We start from the raw sequence: 20,847 nt of genomic DNA, 5'->3' as shown, positions 1-20,847 counted from the left end.
CGGCCAGACACAAACATCCTGGTTCTGATTGGACGGCAGGCAGCAGAGCGAGGGCGGCATCAGCGGGGAGAGGCCCGAACCACCAGGATCTGTGGTTCTGGCCTGAATGCTAACAATGCTAACAGCAGCCCTCCTTCAAACTGACCAATCAGATCAGTGCGGCCAAACAAAGTGCAGCAGTTAAAAAGGTTACAGAGCACCATAAAGCAAAGAGGCATCTACACACACACAGCAGCTGACAAAGAGCAGACACACAACCAGCAGCCACACACACACACTTTCCATGATTTACAATCCGTCTTTGTTTCGGTGCGGCGCGCTAACACAAAGCTAATGGCAGCTAATGGCGCCGCTTCCACGCCTAAAATGGTCTCATCGCCAGGAGCAGTGACTCACTGCGCGCTCTGCTCACACAGCCTCATGACGGGAACATAGATCAGGAGGAGACGTCACACAAGGGTCCACAAACAGACACACACACAGACACACACTGACACAGAGATACAGAGACACACAGACACACACTGACACACACACAGACACACACACTGACACACACAGACACACACAGACACAGAGATACAGAGACACACAGACACACACTGACACACACACAGACACACACACTGACACACACAGACACACACAGACACAGAGATACAGAGACACACAGACACACACTGACACACACAGACACACACACACACTGACACACACAGAGACACACACATACACACACAGACCACACAGACACACACACAAACAGAGACACACAAACAGAGACACACACACACAGACACAGACAGACACACACAGACACACAAACAGAGACACACAGACACACAGACACAGACACACACAGACACACACACACAGAGACACACAGACACACACACTGTGTGGCCCTGCTGTCGGTCTGTGCTGTGACCCTGCTGACACACACTGGCTCTGGTTCTTTCACTGTTGAGAGGAAGTCAGTGCTGTATTGATTATCAGATGATTGATCGGCTGTCAGTCACATTCTCACTGAGGCCATTTTAGCCACATGCTAACTAACGATAGGCTGGCCCTCACTGAGCTGTGGCGTCCGTTGTGTTGTCACAGTGAAAAGCTCTGCCTGTGTCCACCATTTTGAAACATTTGTTGTCTGCTGTGCGGCTGTCAGAAGACGTTTCAGCTCCTCTGTTCAGGATGAGGGACACAGACTGCTGCCACCTACTGGTACGGAGTGCTGTCTACAGTCAGCATGTCGCTGCGTGTTGTGTTTCAACAGAGTCTGACCCACACACCCTGCGGTGGGTCCTGTGTGGTGGAGCGACACCGGTTAGTCCCAGAATCAGTCTGGATGGAGGCTACGTTCCCACAGCTCTGATGACAGGGACACACGTCTTCTCTGTGTGTGTGTCTGTGTGTGTCTGTGTGTGTCTGTGTGGACCCTTGTGTGACGTCTCCTTGCAGAAACATGGCCGCTGATCTATGCTGACATCTGATTCTATGTTCTGAAACAAGACAGGCAGAGAGACAGACAGGCAGAGAGACAGGCAGACAGACAGACAGGCAGAGAGACAGGCAGACAGACAGACAGACAGGCAGAGAGACAGGCAGACAGACAGGCAGAGAGACAGACAGACAGACAGACAGACAGACAGACAGAGAGACAGGCAGACAGACAGACAGACAGAGAGACAGACAGACAGAGAGACAGACAGGCAGAGAGACAGGCAGACAGACAGACAGACAGACAGACAGGCAGAGAGACAGGCAGACAGACAGACAGGCAGAGAGACAGGCAGACAGACAGACAGACAGGCAGAGAGACAGGCAGACAGACAGGCAGAGAGACAGACAGACAGACAGACAGACAGAGAGACAGACAGACAGACAGACAGACAGAGAGACAGACAGGCAGAGAGACAGGCAGACAGACAGACAGACAGAGAGACAGACAGACAGGCAGAGAGACAGGCAGAGAGAGAGACAGGCAGACAGACAGACAGGCAGAGAGACAGGCAGAGAGACAGACAGACAGACAGACAGACAGACAGACAGACAGACAGACAGGCAGAGAGACAGGCAGAGAGAGAGACAGGCAGACAGACAGACAGGCAGAGAGACAGAGAGACAGGCAGAGAGACAGACAGACAGACAGAGAGACAGACAGAGAGAGAGAGACAGGCAGACAGACAGACAGGCAGGCAGAGAGACAGACAGACAGAGAGACAGACAGAGAGACAGACAGACAGAGAGACAGACAGAGAGACAGACAGACAGACAGACAGAGAGACAGGCAGAGAGGCAGGCAGAGAGACAGACAGACAGGCAGAGAGACAGGCAGAGAGGCAGACAGACAGACAGGCAGGCAGAGAGACAGGCAGACAGACAGACAGACAGACAGACAGAGAGACAGACAGACAGACAGACAGGCAGAGAGACAGGCAGAGAGACAGACAGACAGACAGGCAGGCAGAGAGACAGGCAGACAGACAGACAGAGAGACAGACAGGCAGAGAGACAGAGAGACAGACAGACAGGCAGGCAGACAGACAGACAGGCAGAGAGACAGACAGACAGACAGGTAGACAGACAGAGAAACAGAGAGACAGACAGACAGACAGGTTAACAGAGAGACAGGCAGAGAGACAGAGAGAGAGACAGGCAGAGAGACAGACAGACAGACAGACAGGTAGAGAGACAGACAGACAGGCAGGTAGAGAGACAGACAGACAGGCAGGCAGAGAGACAGGCAGACAGACAGGCAGGGATGTCTGATGGACGGTCTTTGGTAAATAAGAGCCAACGTGACAAACACTGCAGGAATTCACACAGTGCTGTCTGTCAATGACACCATTCAGTTCCCAGAGTCTGCTCTGTGTGATACACACACACAGTCAAACCTAATGGTACAATTCAACTGATATGGATCCATTGGTACGACTTTATGAGGCTGAAACACACACAGCTGAGGTCATGTTGACATTACAACACTGAGAGCCACAGTGAGTGGGTCAGCTCCCCACAGCAGCACGCTGACTCAGGACCAGGCTGAGGCTGACATCAGTGACACACACACACACACACACAGTGAGGAGAAAGTTCACAAACATGGCGCCAGTGACCAGCACACAACACAACACAACCCGAGCCAGACAAGTGTCTCCATGACGCCCCATGTGTGGCAGAAGGGCTAATGCTAACAGAAGGGCTAATGCTAACAGAGTAGCGTCTGCAGGGAGCTGTGACAGTCGTCCTCACAGGAACACAAACACCGGCTCAGGTCAGGAAGTCAGGAAGTTCCGTGAACACTGGTCTGAAAGGTCACAGGACTGCCTTCGATACACACAGACAGACACACACAGACACACACAGAGCAGGTGCAGTGTTATCACCAGGCCTCCGTTTGCTTTGACCACAGGTGGAGTCTGACACTGTTTGCTCTGCCACTATAAACCTGCACTGTGACCTGGCAACAAGCAGTGATCACACACACACTCACACACACACTCACACACACACACGGTGCTCTCTGATGGAGACGTGTGGGTCTGATCATCTCTTGACCAAACTATGTGGTTCTTCAGGTTCCTGAAGCAGAAACATAAACAGACACTGACGGAGCCTGAAGACACTTCTGCTCTGACTGTTATTAATTAACACGCCTGCTCATAAACCTGCTGCTGTCTCTCACACACACACACACACACACACACACACACACACACAGCAGCGTGACGCTGGACTCACATAACCTGCATGGTGTTCTGTGAGTCACGTTGGTGTACAGCTAACATCAGGCAGGTTGCATGATGGGACGTCACCGTTGGATGGTTCTACAGCTGTGTCCCAGGTCAGGACACAGTCTGCAGAGGACTGTCCTTCAGAGACCTTGAAGGGTCCGGTCTGTTGAAGACTTCCTGTTTATCACACCTGTTGCCGAGCAACCAGCAGCTAACGTTAGCAATGTGCTCTTCAGCTAACGCGCTGAGTTTGTGTTTTATTGTGTCCAACAGCGTGCAATGAATCCTGGGATATGAGGCTCCGCATGATGAACATCACAAATCCGACTCCACCTCAACTCCACCTCAACTCCAAATACAGGCAAGGAGGAGAAGCGCAGGAGCAGCAGAGGTGGTGCAGGAGGTGTACCCAGAGTTCACTTTCACTATGAGCAGAGTCATAACCACTGAGCCCTCTGAGCCACCGAGGGCAGACAGACAGACACACACACACACACACACACACACACACACACACACACACACACACACACACACACACACACACAGTCATGTGAAGTAAAATAACTGACAGAGAACCAAACCAAACCGTCACAAACTTAACGGCGCCAAACTAAACACCCCGTGTTTATTCCACTCTCTCTCTCTCTCTCTGGACCTCCGCGCGGAGCAGCCAGCTCTCCCTCCACGCAGCAGGACTCTGTAAAGTTCTTACCTGTTCGTCGCGGTCACCTGTGGCGGAAGAAGCCATGTTGAGTGCGGAGCAGCTGCTGCGGTCCGCGGCGCGAGCTCTGTGTAGTGGGCGGAGCCAGGACGGGCTCGAGCCGCCTCTGTGCACAGCCGACCAATCCGGAGCCGCTCAGAGGACAGAGCGTTATTGATCCAGTTCCATTGATGAAAGGTTGGATTGTTTTTAGTCATTTCTTCTGTGAGCAGGTGAAGGACCAGCATGCACTGCGGTGACAGCCTGAGGTTCGACATTATATACACATCATATATATACACATCATTCTGAAACTTTGGGACATAACGGGTTAAAAACATAATAAACCGGCATGTTTCAAATGTCCCAGCGGAGTGCGGGGACATTTCCTCTCCAGCTGTGGAGGGTCCATCTTTCTGGTCAAAGTGTTCCTCAGCCTGAAACTGACTGACATTCAGTCCATGCAGCACCAGAGGCTTCAGTCCCTGTCATGTTCGGCCACATGGGGGCGCTGTGACCTCACAGATGACACACACCGTGAGCTCAGGTCCACACTCAGACCCCTGAGGAGCAGCAGGATCAGTCACACACACAGAAAGACTCAGACAGCGGAGGAGTTTGCGTTTTATCTCATTTATTGGATGTTGGCGTAGAGTTTGTCGATCTGCGGCTGGAACAGAGCTTTGAGCTCCGCCCTCTTTGCTTTCAGAGTCGGGGTTAACAGGCCGTTCTCGATGGTGAAGGGCTCAGGGTGGAGGTGCACGTCCTTCACCTGCAGAGGGCGCAAAGACATGTGAAGAACCTGAATCAACGCTTTATGCACAGTTCAGCCACTAGAGGGCAGAAACTGCTCTACAATAAGCAGTGGGGTCAGACGTCACCTGCTCGAAGGACTTGAGTCCGGCTTCTCTTCCCAGCTTGGTCATGTCCGAGATGATCGCCTTCTTCACTCCCTGTCAACACACACACACACACCCCATCAGCCTGAGCCGTTTGTCAGTGATGATGAGGCGTTCTTCTTCCTCACAGAAACTTACCGTGTTCTTGCAGAGCTCTTCGATGGAGCCGTGGAAACCCAGACTGTTGGCGAAGCCCGGCAGGACCTCAGCATCAGGAACCAAGATGGCAACCAGGCAGGACTACAGAGGAGAGAGACTCAGTGCATCTCACACACATACACACACACACACACACACACACACACAGTAAGAGGAAGGCCTACCTGCAGACTGTCTCCGTGCACAAACACCTGGGCCACAGGTGCGCTGCGTACATACACGTTCTCGATCTTCTCTGGAGCGATGTACTCGCCCTGAGCCAGCTTGAAGATGTTCTTCTTCCTGTCAATGATCTTCAGAACGCCACTCTGAGAACAGACGGGAGCCGCCATGAGTCCTCCTGAGACTCTGATCAGTCCACATCAGACCTGTCAGACGTGCAGTGAGGGAGCAGCAGCTTCTTACCGGCAGCCATTTTCCAATATCTCCAGTGTGGAGCCAGCCGTCTTCGTCCAAGGCCTCTGCAGTCTTCTTCGGGTCCTTTAAGTAGCCCTTAAACACGTTCCTGCCCTTAATGCAGACCTGCAGACACAAACCGGGACAGAGGTAAAGGTGGACTGTGTGCAGGGGAGACTCCACTGTGATGGTGCAGCAGCCAGCCCAGTGCATTCTGGGAGTTGGAGTTCTGTCGTGTCAGCTGTGTTCAGACAGGTGAACGTACCTCTCCTTCACCGTTTGAGGCAAAGTAGTTCATTTCTTCAACATCCACCAGCTTCACGATGTTACAGGGCAGCGGCACCCCCACATGACCTGCAGGAAAACCACCATATAAGGACTGTTCCTCTTCCCTTTGTCAACAGGTGACCTCCTACAGTACCTGAGGTGGCGTCTCCTGGCATGGTGAAGGTGCAGCCGGCGGTGCACTCGGTCTGACCGTACGCCTCAAAGATCTGCAGAGAGAGCAGCGTGACCAGGTCACCACGACAACCTGAGGCCATGTTTATCATGTTGTGCAACCTCTCTGTATCAGTGCGTCAGTCAGGTTACTGAAGTTCAAACATGGCCACCTCCCAGGAAGGATGGCGTTACCTGACATCCCAGAGCCGCTCTGAGGAAGTTAAGGACGGAGGGAGAGATGGGCGCCGCTCCGGTCACCATGACCCGCACACGGCCGCCGAAGGACTCCTGCAGGCAGCAAGGACACGTCAGAGAGCAGCTGTGAATGACTGCAGGTCCCTGTCAGAACCCGTACCTGCACTTTGTGGAAGACCAGTTTGTCCCAGATGCTGTTCTTTCTGATGATGCCCTCCCTCACTTCAGCGTACTTCCTGTCTACAGCAAAGTTCAGCAGCCATTTCTTAAAGGGAGAGCTCGCCCCGCTCTGAACCTGTCAGACAAGGAGGCTTTAGTACTGGTTTGTGATGGTCACAGCAGAATCAGGAGGAACACAGAACTCAGACTTTGTCATAGACGCGGTTCAGAAGTCTCGGCACGACAGGGAAGATGGTGGGCTGCAGCGTCTTCATGTCATCTGGAAGCTGCCTGACGTCACCCTGGAAGAAGCCGACCCTCCCCCCGGCCCCGTACAGCACCGTCTGCAGGAGAGAGAGAGGTCTCACACACACACACACACACACACACACAGTCTGATCCAGGCCGTCAGAGCTCACCTGTACAACTCTCTCAAACATGTGAGCCAGAGGCAGGAAGGAGATGCTGACGTCCTCGGTGGAGGGAACGACAGACGTCTGACGGACACAGAATCCGTTAGAAAAATGAAAGGAAAACGCAGGGGAGGGACGGACACACACACACACACACACACACACCTCGAAGCTTTGCAGGACACCTGCAGCGTCAGAGACCACGTTCTCATGGGTCAGCATGGCTCCTTTGGGGTTTCCTGACAGAGACACAGAGGTTCATTCAAACAGGAGCGGGACAGAGACGGAGTCCTCGTCCAGCGTCCGTTAGAGCTCACCTGTGGTGCCGCTGGTGAAGCAAACGATGCTCAGGTCCTCTGGCTTTGGGGGCTGTTGGAACACAATCAGCTCAGAGTCCAGCCGAACAGTGAGAAGCAGACGCTGTCAGAGACTTACCACGGGGTTCTGAGGATGACTCCTGCCCAGCGCCTGCCAATGAAGAACAGCGTGATCAGAGCTGTGAATGTTCTCTGTGCACGCGTCTGACAGACACACCAACCTCCATGTCCTGCATGGACACGATGTCCACTCCACACTTCTCTCCTCGCTCCAGCAGCTCGGGGCTGAAGGCGTCCATGATGATGATGGTTTTGAGGGCGGGGGTCTCCCTCTTCTCCCTGTTCTGCAGCAGCATCTCTGCTTTCTTCTGGTTGTCACAGAGGACGGTGGAGATCTCGGCTGAGGGGACAACACGTCAGGCTTAATGTGAGACAGGAGTACACTGTGTGATGAAGAGCTCAGAGCTCCGCTTCACTGTAATTAGCAGCTTTGAGAGAAGCTCCAATTACCTTGATCGATAATGAACACCAGCGCCTCAGGACCCAGCGTGTCGTACAGCGGCACCGCCACCATGGAGTAGGTGTAACACGCCAGCTCTCCAATGATCCACTGCGGGTGAGCCAGCAGAGTTACAGCAGCTCACACACAGCTACACTGTGGAAGAAGCGCACCCACCTCTGGCCTGTTCTGAGCGAAGATGCCGATGAAGGTGTTGGAGTTGGGCTGCAGGCCGCGGTGCAGGAGACCCGAGCCCAGGTGCTCCGCCCTGTCCGACACCTCAGAGGAGAGCAAAGCTCACAGTGAAGACAAAGACAGAGGGACAGCGTCCAACAGGCCGCGGCAGCCACAGACCCCCCCCCCCACCCCGGCTACTCATTAACATGATCAGTCACATCAGGCAGCATTAACCAGTGCATCCTACAAACACAGGCAGTGTAAACACATCTAACACACAACATGTTGAGTCTGCTTCACACAGAGACCAACAAACAGACCACTGCAGCGCCTCTAGAGGGCGCTCTGCAGCCTGGACACACAGTGGAGCCAGATTACTGGTATTTAACCTCATTGATGAGACATTAAAACTGAAGGCTTACGTCCTTAACTCTGAATCAGTAACACTAGCATTCTGCTAACGGATGCCGATTGGTCAGGTCACCTGTTTGTACTTCAGCCACTGGTACGGTCTTCCTGGTTTTCTGTAGCCCAGACAGGGTCCATTACCTGCACACCACAAACAGCAGCTGTGATTAACAGAAGACTAGCTTAGCATTGTTAGCCGTGAAACAGCGATCACCTGAGACTCTGAGTCCCCTCTGAAAAACCTCGTAGATGGTCTTGGCGTCGACGTGGTAATAGGACATCAGGTTGTTGTTGTCCTCCAGCAGAGCCGTCTTCCTGGCTCCGTCCTGTCAAACAGAGGACATCAGACAGCTGCACGTCTCTGAAGCCGTTTGACCTGATCACCGGCTGATGCTGCTCACCTTGATGCCCACAGTTTGGCAGAGGAGGTCGACGGGGCTCCGCAGCGGGCTCGGCCGGGAGTTCAGGTAAAACAGGGTGGCGGCCGCCAAGGCCACCAGGGAGATGATGGCCGAGGTCGGAAGAGGCGAGAACAAAATCTGGAAGATGAAGTCCATGGTGGACCTGCTGGGAAAACACAGGTGGTGGACACGGTCAGCCCTGAGCTCCCAGTCCTTCACCAGGACCTGGAAAGACTTGCTCAGAATATTCTCTGTAAGCCCTCTGCTGGCTGTGAAGCTCCGTCCCTGCTGTGGGCGTCTCCATCATAACCTGAGCTCAAAGTGCAGCAGATAATCACAGAGCCCATCAGATCATATGATGCAGCTGCACCACCCAACACCGCAACACACCGACATTAACGTGACCACATCAGCAGCAGGTGTGTCCGAGCTTCACTCCATGAGTGAAGAAACATGCAGCACACACAGACACACACAGAGACACAGACACAGAGGTGTGTGTGTCTGTCCGTGTGTCACACAGACACCCTCTCTGCCTCAGTAAACAGCTGCCTTCGGCTCAGGATCATTTCACACACACTTGGTAAAATACATCAGAATACACAGCAGTGTTAGCTCTGCGTCCTACCTGCTGCTGTCCTCTCAGGTGTGTGTGTGTGTGCAGATCTTCCCCTGCTCTCCACATGGACCATGAGAGCCCATAAAAACAGAGTGTGACGGGCTGAAACCTTTGAACCTTGGCCACCATCACTTGCACTGATAAAGAGCGCTCCGGCTTCAGAAGGTCACAGCTTTAAAGTGTGTGTTGTGTAATTTAATAAACAGCGGCACAGGTTTGGATTTTTGATTTCAGCGCTGATAGATTAACTCTTTATCTGCAGCAGAGAAAAGCCGAGATGCTGCAGGAGATGAAAGGTCAGCAGGCTTATCTGCACGTTCAAAGTCTGACGAGCTAAAAAGTTTTCACATGAATCAGTGTGACTGCAGGCAGAGGCCCTGCCAGCAGCACTGCTGATCCTCCAACACTCCCGTGTGTGTGAACGGGTTCACTCTGCGACAGCAGTTCATTAGAAGAAGCTTTGAGAGGTTACCTGGTGGGATTAGCAGCAGCAGCAGTTCAGAGGGATCCCCGAGGAACCAGCAGCTGAAGCCAGCAACACCACTAATGTACAAGCTGCACACCTGTGGTCATTAGCACCTCCAACTGCACACAGGTGTGACAGGCCAGACCTGCTGAGTCTGCAGGCAACACAGCCAGGACAACACAGCCAGGACAACACAGCCAGGACAACAGGCTGGCTGTTAGTGAAATGAAACCACAGTCTTAAAATGAACCATTCATTGTTAAAATCATTTTCAGAGAATTAGAAATGATAAACCCTTTGACAGGGTGTGTGGATGTGAGCACAGATCTGTCTGCAATAAAGACAGCTTCCCTCTGAGTCCTGCTGACCTCAGTCACCTCCCCCTCTGCTCCTCACATCCACATGTCCTCCTCCCTGAGGACAGCAGCAGGGATGCTGAGTATTTAAGCCCCGTCACATCAGCAGGGGGACACTGATGCTCATGTGTTCTTCCAGCATGATCCACGCACTTCACCTCACACTCACGCTCTCCACTGCCACCGCTGCCATCATCAACAGCGGCACCAATGGCTCGCAGCCCCACAAGCTGCTGATCGGCTTCCAGGCTCCGTGGAACATATCGTTCCCCTTCAGCGCCCTGCGGCTGGGCTCGGCCATTCAGATCGCCGTGGAGAAGGTGAACAGCAACCCGTCCTTCCTGGGAAACTACACCCTGGATTTTGTGTATAAGAACACAGACTGTAACCCCAAAGAGTCTCTGGGAAGCTTCATCCAGCAGGTGTGGAGAGACAACGTGTCCGCCCTCTTTGGGCCGGCGTGTCCTGAAGAAGCCGAGGTACGAGACACAACAACAGACAGACCAGCTGAGCGGCTGCTTTACTGGAGACACACTGTATTTACTGACAGGAAGCCGTACAGCACACACACATGCTGCTTAGAAACATGCTGCTTCACTCTCTGATGTTCATATTTTACATCTACTCTCTTAAATACTGTAGAGGAGGTCCGTGCTTTCCTTTATAGGTCTACCAGGTAAGGCCATCTTGGTGGCAGCCCCCAGGGGGGCCTGGAGATCCTCCAGCAGGATGTCAGGGTTTTTCACAGGGCCCCCTCCTCTGATGAAGCTCAGAAAAATGTGGCCCCTCATCATCCAACCAGTTTACATCATCATTATAAATCATCCCTCTTCGATGAAGACGGTCTCCATCTGTCATTACAGACTGTGTCTGGTATCATGATGATGATCACGTGTCAGCAGAAAGAGCTCAAACCGAGGCTAAAACAGCGACACAACGTGTGTCCTCACACAGATAATACAATAAAAACATAAAGAGCTGAGGCTCCATCCTCACAGACTCCATGTTCAGACAGCAGGACCTCTGAAGCAGCTCTTCTCTGTCTGACTGATCTGGTTTTAACCCTCCCTCTTCTTCACGGCTGTCCCCCAGGTCACCGGTCTCATCGCATCAGCGTGGAACATCCCCATGTTCGGCTTCGTGGGTCAGTCCTCCAAAATGGACAACAGTGGCATCTATGACTCCTACGTCAAAGTGGTGCCGCCTCTCAAACGTAGTTCTGAGGTCCTGATGAAGACCCTGGAGTTCTTTGGGTGGAGCCACGTGGCGATGATCGGAGGGGGTTTAGACTCCAACACGTGGGACAGAGTGGATGCTCTGTGGAAAACAGTGGAGGATCCCCTGAGGGACAAGTTCACAGTGACCGCAGCGCTGAAGTTTGACACCAGCAACCCTCAGCTGATTTACCAGAATGTGAAGCACATCTCCACCGCCGCCAGAGGTGAGGCGAGTTCTGTGTGACTGTGGAAGCTCTGTTAGTGTTTGTCTGATGTGTCTGCTGTGGACCCGCAGTCATCGTGGTCCTCACGAACAGAGAGGACGCCATGGCGCTGCTGCTGGAGGCGGAGCGTCAGGGTCTGATGAACGGAAACTACATCTTCTTCCTGGTACAGCATTTTGAGGTCAGTGGCGGCGTGGTGAGTAAAACTTTTCAAACACTTATGAAGCGCAGACAGGTGGGGGCGCTGATAACACAGAGCAGCTTTAAACAGTGTCACCTGTGGCCACCCAGTGAACTGCAGTCTGTCACTGCTGCTGCTTTGTAGGAATCATTTGCATCAATGAGACGAGTGTCCTTCTTCTGTGTAACCGGGCTGTTAGCTGCTGTTAGCTGCTGTTAGCTAGCACATGCCGATGAAATGTTTTTAGTGTGCAGAGAAAGTACAGCTGACCTCCATCAGAGCAGTGTGACGCTAATCCTTCCTGTGTGACTGACATCTATAATCAATGCACGAATGATTAAACTCTTATCATTAAACCTCTCAAAAAGTAAGCAGGCTGTTTAAAGGAGCATGTCTCTGTTTTACAGGACAACCTGTGGAAATACGCCCTGAACAGCAGGATGAACCACGCGGCCATCAGAGCTTTTGACATGGTCTTCATCATCGGACAGAAATCCTACGAAGGCTACGAGTACTACGACTTCTTTGAGCAGGTGTTTGACCGGCTGAAAGGTCATCCCTTCAGGAGCAACCTGACGTCTGAGAGAGAGGCGAGTATGACGACAGAGGCGTTCACACTGTGAAACACATGAGTGTAACAGCAACAACCTGTTGCAGGTCAGCCCGTACTCCGCATACCTGCATGACGCCGTGCTGCTCTACGCCATGGGACTGAAGGAAGTCCTGAAAGATGGCAAAGATCCTCATGATGGCCAACAGCTGCTGCAGAGACTGAAGAACAAACACAACATCCGCTTCTATGGTAGCTGTGAGCTTTAATACCACAAAATCACTGAGAATCTTCAACACAGAGAGAGCGGCGCCAAACCGCACACACTGCCTCACCCGCAAAGTTTTCAAAAATATGGAAGGTAGAGGGTCAGGGTTAGGGGTCAGGGTTAGAGGGTCAGGGTTAGGGGGTCCACTCACATGACTCCAGCGACAGCCTGTGTTACAGATCTATAACACATTACATTGAACTGAGCATCATCATTCTGGCTGCAGGTGCTTCTGGACTGGTCCACTTTGATGAAGAGGGGGAGAGAAATCTGGACTATTCCATTTATGACCTGCAGCATATAGGGGACCTGACCAAGTTTGTGGCCATCCTCCACTTTGACAGTCACACCAAAGAAATCCGGTAACACACATTCTGATGAGTCAAAGGTTCTGATACACACACAGAGCCAGATTGATCAGTCCACGCACTCTGTTCCTTCAGACCCACGTCCCATTTCGCATCCGTGGTGTGGCCGAAAGGGCGCCCTCCGTCTGATGTGCCTGAATGTGGTTTCAGCAATGAGCTCTGTGAATGGCTGACTAACGGTGAGACTCACAGCTACGTGTCTTTCTCATGTCATGTGAACACTTCATTAAAAACAAAGCTAAGCTGACCCATGTTCTGGTGGGACACAGACATCGTCCTGCTGGCCCTGCTCGTCACCTTCCCCGTCATCGGAGTGCTCGCCGTCTTCTGCATCGGCATCCTTGTGCTGCAGAAGCTGCGGCTGCAGACCAGGCTGGACGACTCCTGCTGGTGGATGATCAACTACAGCGACATCACCATCATCAGAGAGCCCTCAGTACGAGCTCACAGGACGTGGTGATTGATGGACGGTCTGTGCAGCATGAACACTGTCTGTGTCTCCTGCAGGGAAACCCGGGACTGTCTCTCAGCACAGCAGGAAGTCAGAGCGGCAGCGGCAGCTCTCAGTCCAACTTTTCCAACAACAGCTATGACCTGCGGGACAAGACGGGCAGAGAACACATCTACACCACCATCGGCCTCTACCAGGTACTCCGCCTGCCCTGAGTGTGGAGCAGAAGAGTCCCAACATGCAGGGATGATGCTCCTTTAACTTGAGTTTATGTAGCCATGTGGCACTGATGGTGAAGAGGCAGGGCTTTCACTCATGGTGGTCATTCAGATCTCTTCAGCTGCAGAGCTCTTCTATGAAAAGTCGCTGCTGTAAGCTAACCTCTGTGTTTGAATCCTTTGCAGGGAAATCAAGTAGCCATCAAGTACATCAAGAAGGCCACCAGCACCAACTTCCAGAAACCCTCCATCATGGCCGAGTTCAACTTGGTAAAGTTCCTCATGTAGTTCCAACATGTTCTTCTGTGATCAGAGGTGTCCTGTGTGCCTGACCATGCTCACCTCTTTAAGACAGATGAAGGAGATGAAACATGAGAACCTGGTGCAGTTCTTTGGTGTTTGTGTGGAGCCGCCCAACGTCTGTTTGGTCACTCAGTACTGCAAGAAAGGCAGCCTGAAGGTCAGTCCGCCTCACAGCACAGCTCGAGACACTAACAGTCATCGTAAGACACTGAGACTGAATAATACCAGATGTTTACACCAGGGGGCGCAAGGTTTTGTTCAGGTGGGCTTCGTTCCTGTACTCTGATTCCAGCGTCACACAGAACTCTGATTTTCCTGCAGGATGTCCTGAAGGCTTCAGACGTGGAGCTGGACGGGATGTTCAAGCTGTCCTTTGCTTATGACATTGTCAATGTGAGTCACTTTGATGTAAAGCTCAGAATGTAAATGATAACGTTTGGACCTGTTCATGGCTCCTGACACCTGGTACATCTGTGATCCAGGGCATGGAGTTCATTCACAAAAGTACTCTCAGGTTTCATGGGAACCTGAAGCCCAGCACGTGTCTGGTGGACAGTCGCCTCCAAATCAAACTGTCAGGCTTTGGATTGTGGGAGTTTAAATACGGGAACAAGACCATCCTGAAGGAGCCCCCCAGTTATGAAGGTGATTGGATCATCCTAAGTCTGTTGACGTGTTTTATCACAGCAGGGAGGAGACGTGATGTGAATCTGTTTCAGAGATGTTCTGGACCGCCCCCGAGCTGCTGAGGCAGGTTGAATTCCCTGTCACCGGGACGCCCAAAGGGGACATCTACAGCTTCGCCATCATCATGTGGGAGCTCATGTACAACTCCAAAGCCGGTCCATATCAGGACATCAATCTGGACCCCAAAGGTTAGCAGGGTTCAAAGCAGCTAGAGCTAACACAGCACACTGTGCAACAACCAGGAGAGTCTAACACAGACCAGCCGGTCAGTCTGGACCAACGTTTGTCCTTTTGTTTCCATCAGAGATCATCATGCAGCTGAGGACGCCGTTTCAGGGTGAATCCATCCGACCGCTGCTGTCTGATCAGCTGTGTGACGACAACATCAACGCACTGCTGAGGGTGTGCTGGAGTGAGAACCCCGATCACCGGCCGCCCTTTGGGTCTATACGGAGGCGGCTGAGGGACTTCAGCCCGGACAGGTTTGGTCCTACAGTTTTTAATATCTGATTATTTTGGTAGAGAGGAATATGGCAAAATGATCAAACTTCTGTCCGCAGTCACGCAAATATTCTGGATAACATGGTGGAGAAGCTGGAGAAGTATGCGAATCACCTGGAGGAGGTGGTGGAGGAGAGGACCAACCAGCTGACCGCAGAGAAGACCCGTGCAGACAAGCTCCTCTCCAGCATGTTACCAAGGTGATTGCTGCGACAGCATCATGGTAACGCTGCAGCATCCATGGTAATGCCCCTGACTTCCAGCTGCTGCTGCTCCGCAGGTACATCGCAGACCAGCTGATGACGGGCAGGTGCGTGGAGCCGCGGAGCTACGACCTGGTGACTGTCTTCTTCTCTGACATTGTGGGCTTCACCTCCATGTGCGCCATGAGCTCCGCCATGGAGGTGGTCTCATTCCTCAATGACCTCTACAGCCTGTTTGATGACATCATCAAGATGTATGATGTCTACAAAGTAAGTCACGTTCATTTATCCAATTAAAGGCAGTGAAGCTAAGCTAGCATAAATCTGCTGCTAACACCAGTCTCTAAAAGGTGGAAACAATTGGAGATGCTTACATGGTAGCCAGCGGTCTGCCCATCAGCAATGGCAACCAGCACGCCCTGGAGATCTCCACCATGGCGCTTCACTTCCTCGCCGCCATCAAGGTCTTCAGGATCCGTCACATGCCGACCGAGAGTCTCGCCATTCGCGTGGGGATTCACTCTGGTAAGACAGGACACAACAGAGGTGGCAAAAAGCTCGACCAATGCAGCATCCTTTTAACCCTTTTACAGCTGGCTGATACGTAACCAAAACAAACCCAGAAGCCATGTTAGGTCACGGTTTCTATGACATCAGCATATAGAGAACTGCTGCCAAACCAAGTGTCCCAATCCCTGTGCAGGAGCACAATGATCCACAACATTACCACACCCACACACAGCATTACAACATACTGGTTTATTAGCTTAGCAGCTAGCTATCACTGCAAGGGAAGTTTGGCAGGGGAGCTAGCTAGCTAACCTATAGCTAGCTACTTTATACCCAGCTAATACAACCAAGAACTGTTACATAGCACATTAGCATGCTAACTTATTAACAATGGCCACACCTGGAAAGCAACACTAACAGACCGATGTTCAAGCCGCTGCTAACATAAACTAGCCTCTTAAGATAAATGTGTTCTGCCTGGTACACGTTTAAATAAAAATGGCTGACCTCACAGTGTGGGGTCACCTGACCTGAACCAGCATTCAGGTTCCTTAAATATTCAGCCATGTTTTCTTCATGTTCAATTCTTCTGTGTAGGTCCAGTAGTTGCTGGTGTTGTTGGCACCGTCATGCCCCGCTACTGCCTCTTTGGTGACACGGTCAACACGGCGTCTCGCATGGAGAGTAACAGCTTACGTGAGTCTGATGATGTTTGAGATGTTGAGGCTGTGGTGAAGACACATCTGGTGGCACCATCAGCTTCATGAGTCTGATTCTGTGTTTACACCACATTTCAAATGTTAGAGTTCAAACAGTCTGCATGAGGTCTGACATGAGGTCTGACATGAGGTCTGACATGAGTCTGAATGAGGTCTGACATGAGGTCTGACATGAGTCTGAATGAGGTCTGACATGAGGTCTGACATGAGTCTGAATGAGGTCTGACATGAGGTCTGACATGAGTCTGAATGAGGTCTGACATGAGGTCTGACATGAGTCTGAATGAGGTCTGACATGAGGTCTGACATGAGTCTGAATGAGGTCTGACATGAGTCTGAATGAGGTCTGAATGAGGTCTGACATGAGTCTGAATGAGGTCTGACATGAGGTCTGACATGAGTCTGAATGAGGTCTGACATGAGGTCTGACATGAGTCTGAATGAGGTCTGACATGAGTCTGCATGAGGTCTGCATGACGTCTGACATGAGTCTGAGGTCTGACATGAGTCTGCATGAGGTCTGCATGACGTCTGACATGAGTCTGAGGTCTGACATGAGTCTGAGGTCTGACATGAGTCTGAGGTCTGACATGAGTCTGCATGAGGTCTGACATGAGGTCTGCATGTGGCACACAGCCCTGAAGATCCACATATCCCAGTGCACGGCAGACATCCTGGTGGAGGCCGGAAGCTTCGAGCTGGAAGAAAGAGGAGAGATCGTGATGAAGGTGAGGATGTCGGCGTGTTTTGAAGTTGCGAGGCTACGGCCCGTGTTTCTGACATGTTCTGTGTTCCTGACAGGGTAAAGGCTGCCACAAGACCTACTGGCTGCTCAACAAAATTGGATTCCATCCTCTTGTTGGAGCCCACACCCCTCCTCCAGCTGACGGCCTCAGAGTGCAGGTGGAGGTACAGAAGTAACGCACCTCACAGTCAGGCGCTCGCCTGCACGTCTTCATCTGTTTCTGTCTGCTTCCAGAAACCCGCCGCCGGCCAAGCCGCGGTCACGAGGGCCCAGAAGACCCTGAGAGCGCACGAGTCCACCATGACGGCAGTGCACATCTAAAGGAGAGCAGGGCTGAACATGTGAAGGGTCGGCTGTGTATTGATCAAACAGGACAGGACGCTCTGAGTGTCACTTAACTCTTTATTGGGAGAAGTCAGAGAATAATGTAACTTTACATCAGATTGTGTGAATACATGTGAAATCCAGTGGGATGAGATCAGGAATGTGTGGGTACGCTCCCTGAGTCCTGGGTCACACCGCCCCCCTGTGTGTGCTTCTTCACTACATCCTGGACCCGCTCAGTAGATGGCAGCATGTGTTAATCAGGGCCAGCAGCAGGATGAGCAGTGAGGTCCCTGCAGGAGGAGCATCCAGACACACAGGGCAGGCTCCAGGTGTTATTATAGAATCCATAATAATCCAATACATTCATCTGTGACTGTTTACCTGTCATGTGTCCGTTATTTGAAGATCCACCACCTGTGAGGACACACACTCAAATAATAAACATCATTTATTCATTCTCTCTCTGCGTCCATTCATCCTTTCATGTGAAACCATGGTGGACTGCACCTTTAATGTGAAACTCAGCAGTGAGGACCCCCCCACTGGAGTCGACCTTGGATGAGAGGCTCCTCACAGAACAGGGGCCCTTCAGGACAGAGGAAGAGTCAGTGACTGCCAGCAGGAGGCAGCGTCACCACACACACACACACACTGAACACATGAGCATGAACTCACAGGGTGACAGACGAGCCGCTCGCCGTCACAGACCTGCACCTCGCAGTGCAGCCACACCGTGGACACCTTCTCCAGCCGCTGGAAGCGGAACGAGTTGAACTTGAACATGGAGCGGCTGTCTTTGGCGTTCTCAAAAATGCTCACAGTGTTGTCAGAGGAGCAGCTGTGAAGGAACGGAAGAAGCATCAGGACTCTGACCTGAGACGGGGGGGGGGGTCTGATGAGTTGAGACAGGTACAGGAGCAGCTGTGGTTGGACCGTTACATCCTGACCGGTCACCACCATGGCTGTCAGCTCCTCCCCCCTCACACAGACCTCCGGACCTGAAGGGGCTGCTCTGGTTCCGGGGCTGCTTTGATAAGTGGATCATGTGACGTTTACCTGTTGATGATGAGGCTCCACCTCTTCCTGTCTGTGGAGTACGGCGTGGGGGTGGCCCAGCAGTTGTTGATCACCACTTTGAACCTGCAGGTGGAGGACAAACGTTGCTCCTCCAACATTTAAAGTTCAGAACAGGGTGCGGTGTGGTCTGGTACCTGTTGCTGAGGCCTTTGGCTTCGATGCCGATGAAAACCTCCGAGCCGATCTCAGAGGTGTCGATCACATACGGAGCGTCTTTCACGTACAGGAATTTGGAGTTCTAGAAGAGACACATGCTTAGATATGTAGCTGTGTTTATTGTTCTGTTAATGATGAGGAAAGAACAGGGCGCCTCCACAGCGGGGAGCGGCCCACTCACCGTGAACACGTTCATAGACAACTGTGACCTAAAAGTGCCTAAACTCCCATTGTTGACATAAACTGTAGCCACTCTGGAAAAAGCAGAGGGTTTAGTAAAAACGCTGCAAGTCATTGGGTCAGAATGCTAAGGTCCTCCACAGAGTGCTGCGGCCCCCTCCGCCCTCAGCCGGGGCTTACCTCTGGCTGAACACGGCATTGTTCACCAGGTAGGCGGCGCGGTACATGCAGCTGAAGGTGTAGTTGACCGGCTGGTTCCGCACCGTCAGCGAGGTGTCGTTGGACACGATGGAGTTGTAGAAGATGTACTTGGGGTCTTTACCGGGCATGTACTGTGTGAGCAAAGAGCCGCACGTCAAAGACCGCTGCTGGCCCATACAGACACACACCATACATGGACCTCTGTGTGTCTGTATGTTTGTGGACCGGAAACATCAGAGCCATGATGGAGGGACATTCTATGACGTGAGCTTCAGTCAGTATAATGCTGTGACCTTTGACCTGCTCTATGACTGTGTGTGTGTCTTTAGCCGCACAGAGCAGCTGTGTCAGGGGAGAGGCTGTGACACAGACCTCCAACAGAGAAGAAGCTAACCGCTAACCCTGAGCGAGGCAGTGCTAAAGTCTCTGACAGCCTGGGATCTCTGTGAAGCTGTCGTAGTGCTGGGCTCACCTCAGACTGCGTGCCGCAGTACGAGTGGTTTTTGGGCGTCAGGTCTGGGATGATGAAGCGGTAGAAACCCGGGCTGTGTATCCCCGTGTAACACACGCCGCCCAGAGACAGCTGCTCGATCTCCCAGCCGTACGGGCACTCCGGGACGTTGGCGATGATGGCGTTAGGGAAGCATGACACCATAACGTAGTCTGAAATAAAGAACATGATGTGGAAGTCCAGTGCTTCACTTCCTGACATCCACAGAGGGCACGTCAGCGCTTACCTGCCTTCTGGGGAGAGCATGCCCACGCGACAGGCACCAGCACCAAGAGAGCAGCGACAGAATCCATGATGCTGCAGAGACATGTCAGAGTCAGAGAGGGGAGTCTGTGAGGGTGAAGCTGTGAGGAGCCGGACTCACCTGAGGGCCGTCACAGGATCCTCATGGCTGCCTGGACTCAGCCACTGACAGCTGGGCTGCTGGAGGAGGCCTTTTATAGCGTCGCAGGTGAGGGGAGTTCTCTCCCTCCACCGCTCACCCGGCAGGACGGCTTTCAGAGCTCTATTGTGGAGCTGCTGACAAAAAGCTCTCTGTGCTGCTCACACATTGACTTTCTAATGACCAGCGTCTCAGAGGAGCCGTGCTGCAGTCACCTTTCTACAGCTGAGCAAACAACAACACCAACAACAGGCGTTTCAGCTCAGGTCCGAGCTCTGACCAACGGGGTCCTCTGCTCCGAGGGTCCCTGGAAACAGTCACAAATATTGTTTTAATATTCACATTTTAAATGTGAGGGAGGAAGCCAGGCGGGCGGCCCGCTTCACGTCGGCTTTGTCCTCTCAGACAAAACATCCAGCAACAGGAAACCATTTAAGAAGCTAAACAGTGCAACAGACATGTATGGATACCTTCAAAATGGCCGCTCAGATAAGAGCCGAGTACACTGGTCAGCAGTGTTCTGAGT

The 20,847-nt window shown here is 52.3% G+C and overlaps 3 protein-coding genes and 1 pseudogene across 7 annotated transcripts; 1 reads left to right on the top strand and 3 right to left on the bottom strand.

Moving 5' to 3' along the window:
• The window catches only part of LOC114437864 (ankyrin-3-like), a 39,376-nt pseudogene extending 34,891 nt beyond the window's left edge, over positions 1 to 4,485 (bottom strand).
• A 569-nt stretch (positions 4,486 to 5,054) lies between these two features.
• Positions 5,055 to 10,033, bottom strand: acsl5 (acyl-CoA synthetase long chain family member 5). Of its 5 annotated transcripts, XM_028407673.1 has the most exons (21): positions 9,993 to 10,033; positions 8,902 to 9,067; positions 8,715 to 8,826; positions 8,577 to 8,641; positions 8,093 to 8,194; positions 7,927 to 8,026; positions 7,638 to 7,816; positions 7,535 to 7,567; positions 7,417 to 7,468; positions 7,265 to 7,338; positions 7,106 to 7,183; positions 6,896 to 7,030; positions 6,688 to 6,822; positions 6,525 to 6,620; positions 6,313 to 6,385; positions 6,157 to 6,245; positions 5,901 to 6,017; positions 5,660 to 5,803; positions 5,475 to 5,576; positions 5,319 to 5,390; positions 5,055 to 5,209 (listed from the first exon to the last, which is right to left on the bottom strand). In XM_028407673.1, exons 2-21 carry the CDS (start codon positions 9,055 to 9,057, stop codon positions 5,072 to 5,074), a joined length of 2,052 nt encoding a protein of 683 aa, XP_028263474.1. In that variant the 5' UTR covers positions 9,058 to 9,067; positions 9,993 to 10,033; the 3' UTR covers positions 5,055 to 5,071. The 5 variants fall into 5 exon arrangements, with proteins under 5 accessions (XP_028263474.1, XP_028263470.1, XP_028263471.1 ...); XM_028407669.1 differs by having other exon boundaries at positions 6,896 to 7,183; XM_028407670.1 differs by having other exon boundaries at positions 6,896 to 7,183; positions 8,902 to 9,064.
• A 449-nt stretch (positions 10,034 to 10,482) lies between these two features.
• gucy2g (guanylate cyclase 2g) lies at positions 10,483 to 17,808 on the top strand. The gene is made up of 22 exons (XM_028408793.1): positions 10,483 to 10,821; positions 11,435 to 11,783; positions 11,855 to 11,964; positions 12,372 to 12,554; positions 12,622 to 12,766; positions 13,009 to 13,144; positions 13,226 to 13,329; positions 13,420 to 13,586; positions 13,658 to 13,798; positions 14,006 to 14,089; positions 14,175 to 14,279; positions 14,444 to 14,515; positions 14,605 to 14,767; positions 14,842 to 14,997; positions 15,114 to 15,291; positions 15,370 to 15,510; positions 15,591 to 15,783; positions 15,864 to 16,038; positions 16,621 to 16,719; positions 17,379 to 17,470; positions 17,544 to 17,651; positions 17,722 to 17,808. Exons 1-22 carry the CDS (start codon positions 10,483 to 10,485, stop codon positions 17,806 to 17,808), a joined length of 3,327 nt encoding a protein of 1,108 aa, XP_028264594.1.
• A 214-nt stretch (positions 17,809 to 18,022) lies between these two features.
• tectb (tectorin beta) lies at positions 18,023 to 20,377 on the bottom strand. Its single transcript, XM_028408461.1, has 11 exons — positions 20,304 to 20,377; positions 20,166 to 20,236; positions 19,901 to 20,091; positions 19,408 to 19,559; positions 19,229 to 19,301; positions 19,026 to 19,129; positions 18,871 to 18,954; positions 18,490 to 18,652; positions 18,322 to 18,400; positions 18,196 to 18,228; positions 18,023 to 18,104 (listed from the first exon to the last, which is right to left on the bottom strand). Exons 2-11 carry the CDS (start codon positions 20,230 to 20,232, stop codon positions 18,031 to 18,033), a joined length of 1,020 nt encoding a protein of 339 aa, XP_028264262.1. The 5' UTR covers positions 20,233 to 20,236; positions 20,304 to 20,377; the 3' UTR covers positions 18,023 to 18,030.
• Positions 20,378 to 20,847: the final 470 nt, after the last annotated feature.

Source organism: Parambassis ranga, chromosome 6 (assembly GCF_900634625.1).
Source record: "Parambassis ranga chromosome 6, fParRan2.1, whole genome shotgun sequence".
NCBI lineage: Eukaryota > Metazoa > Chordata > Actinopteri > Ambassidae > Parambassis > Parambassis ranga.
This window is presented reverse-complemented; position numbering and strand designations above follow the sequence as displayed.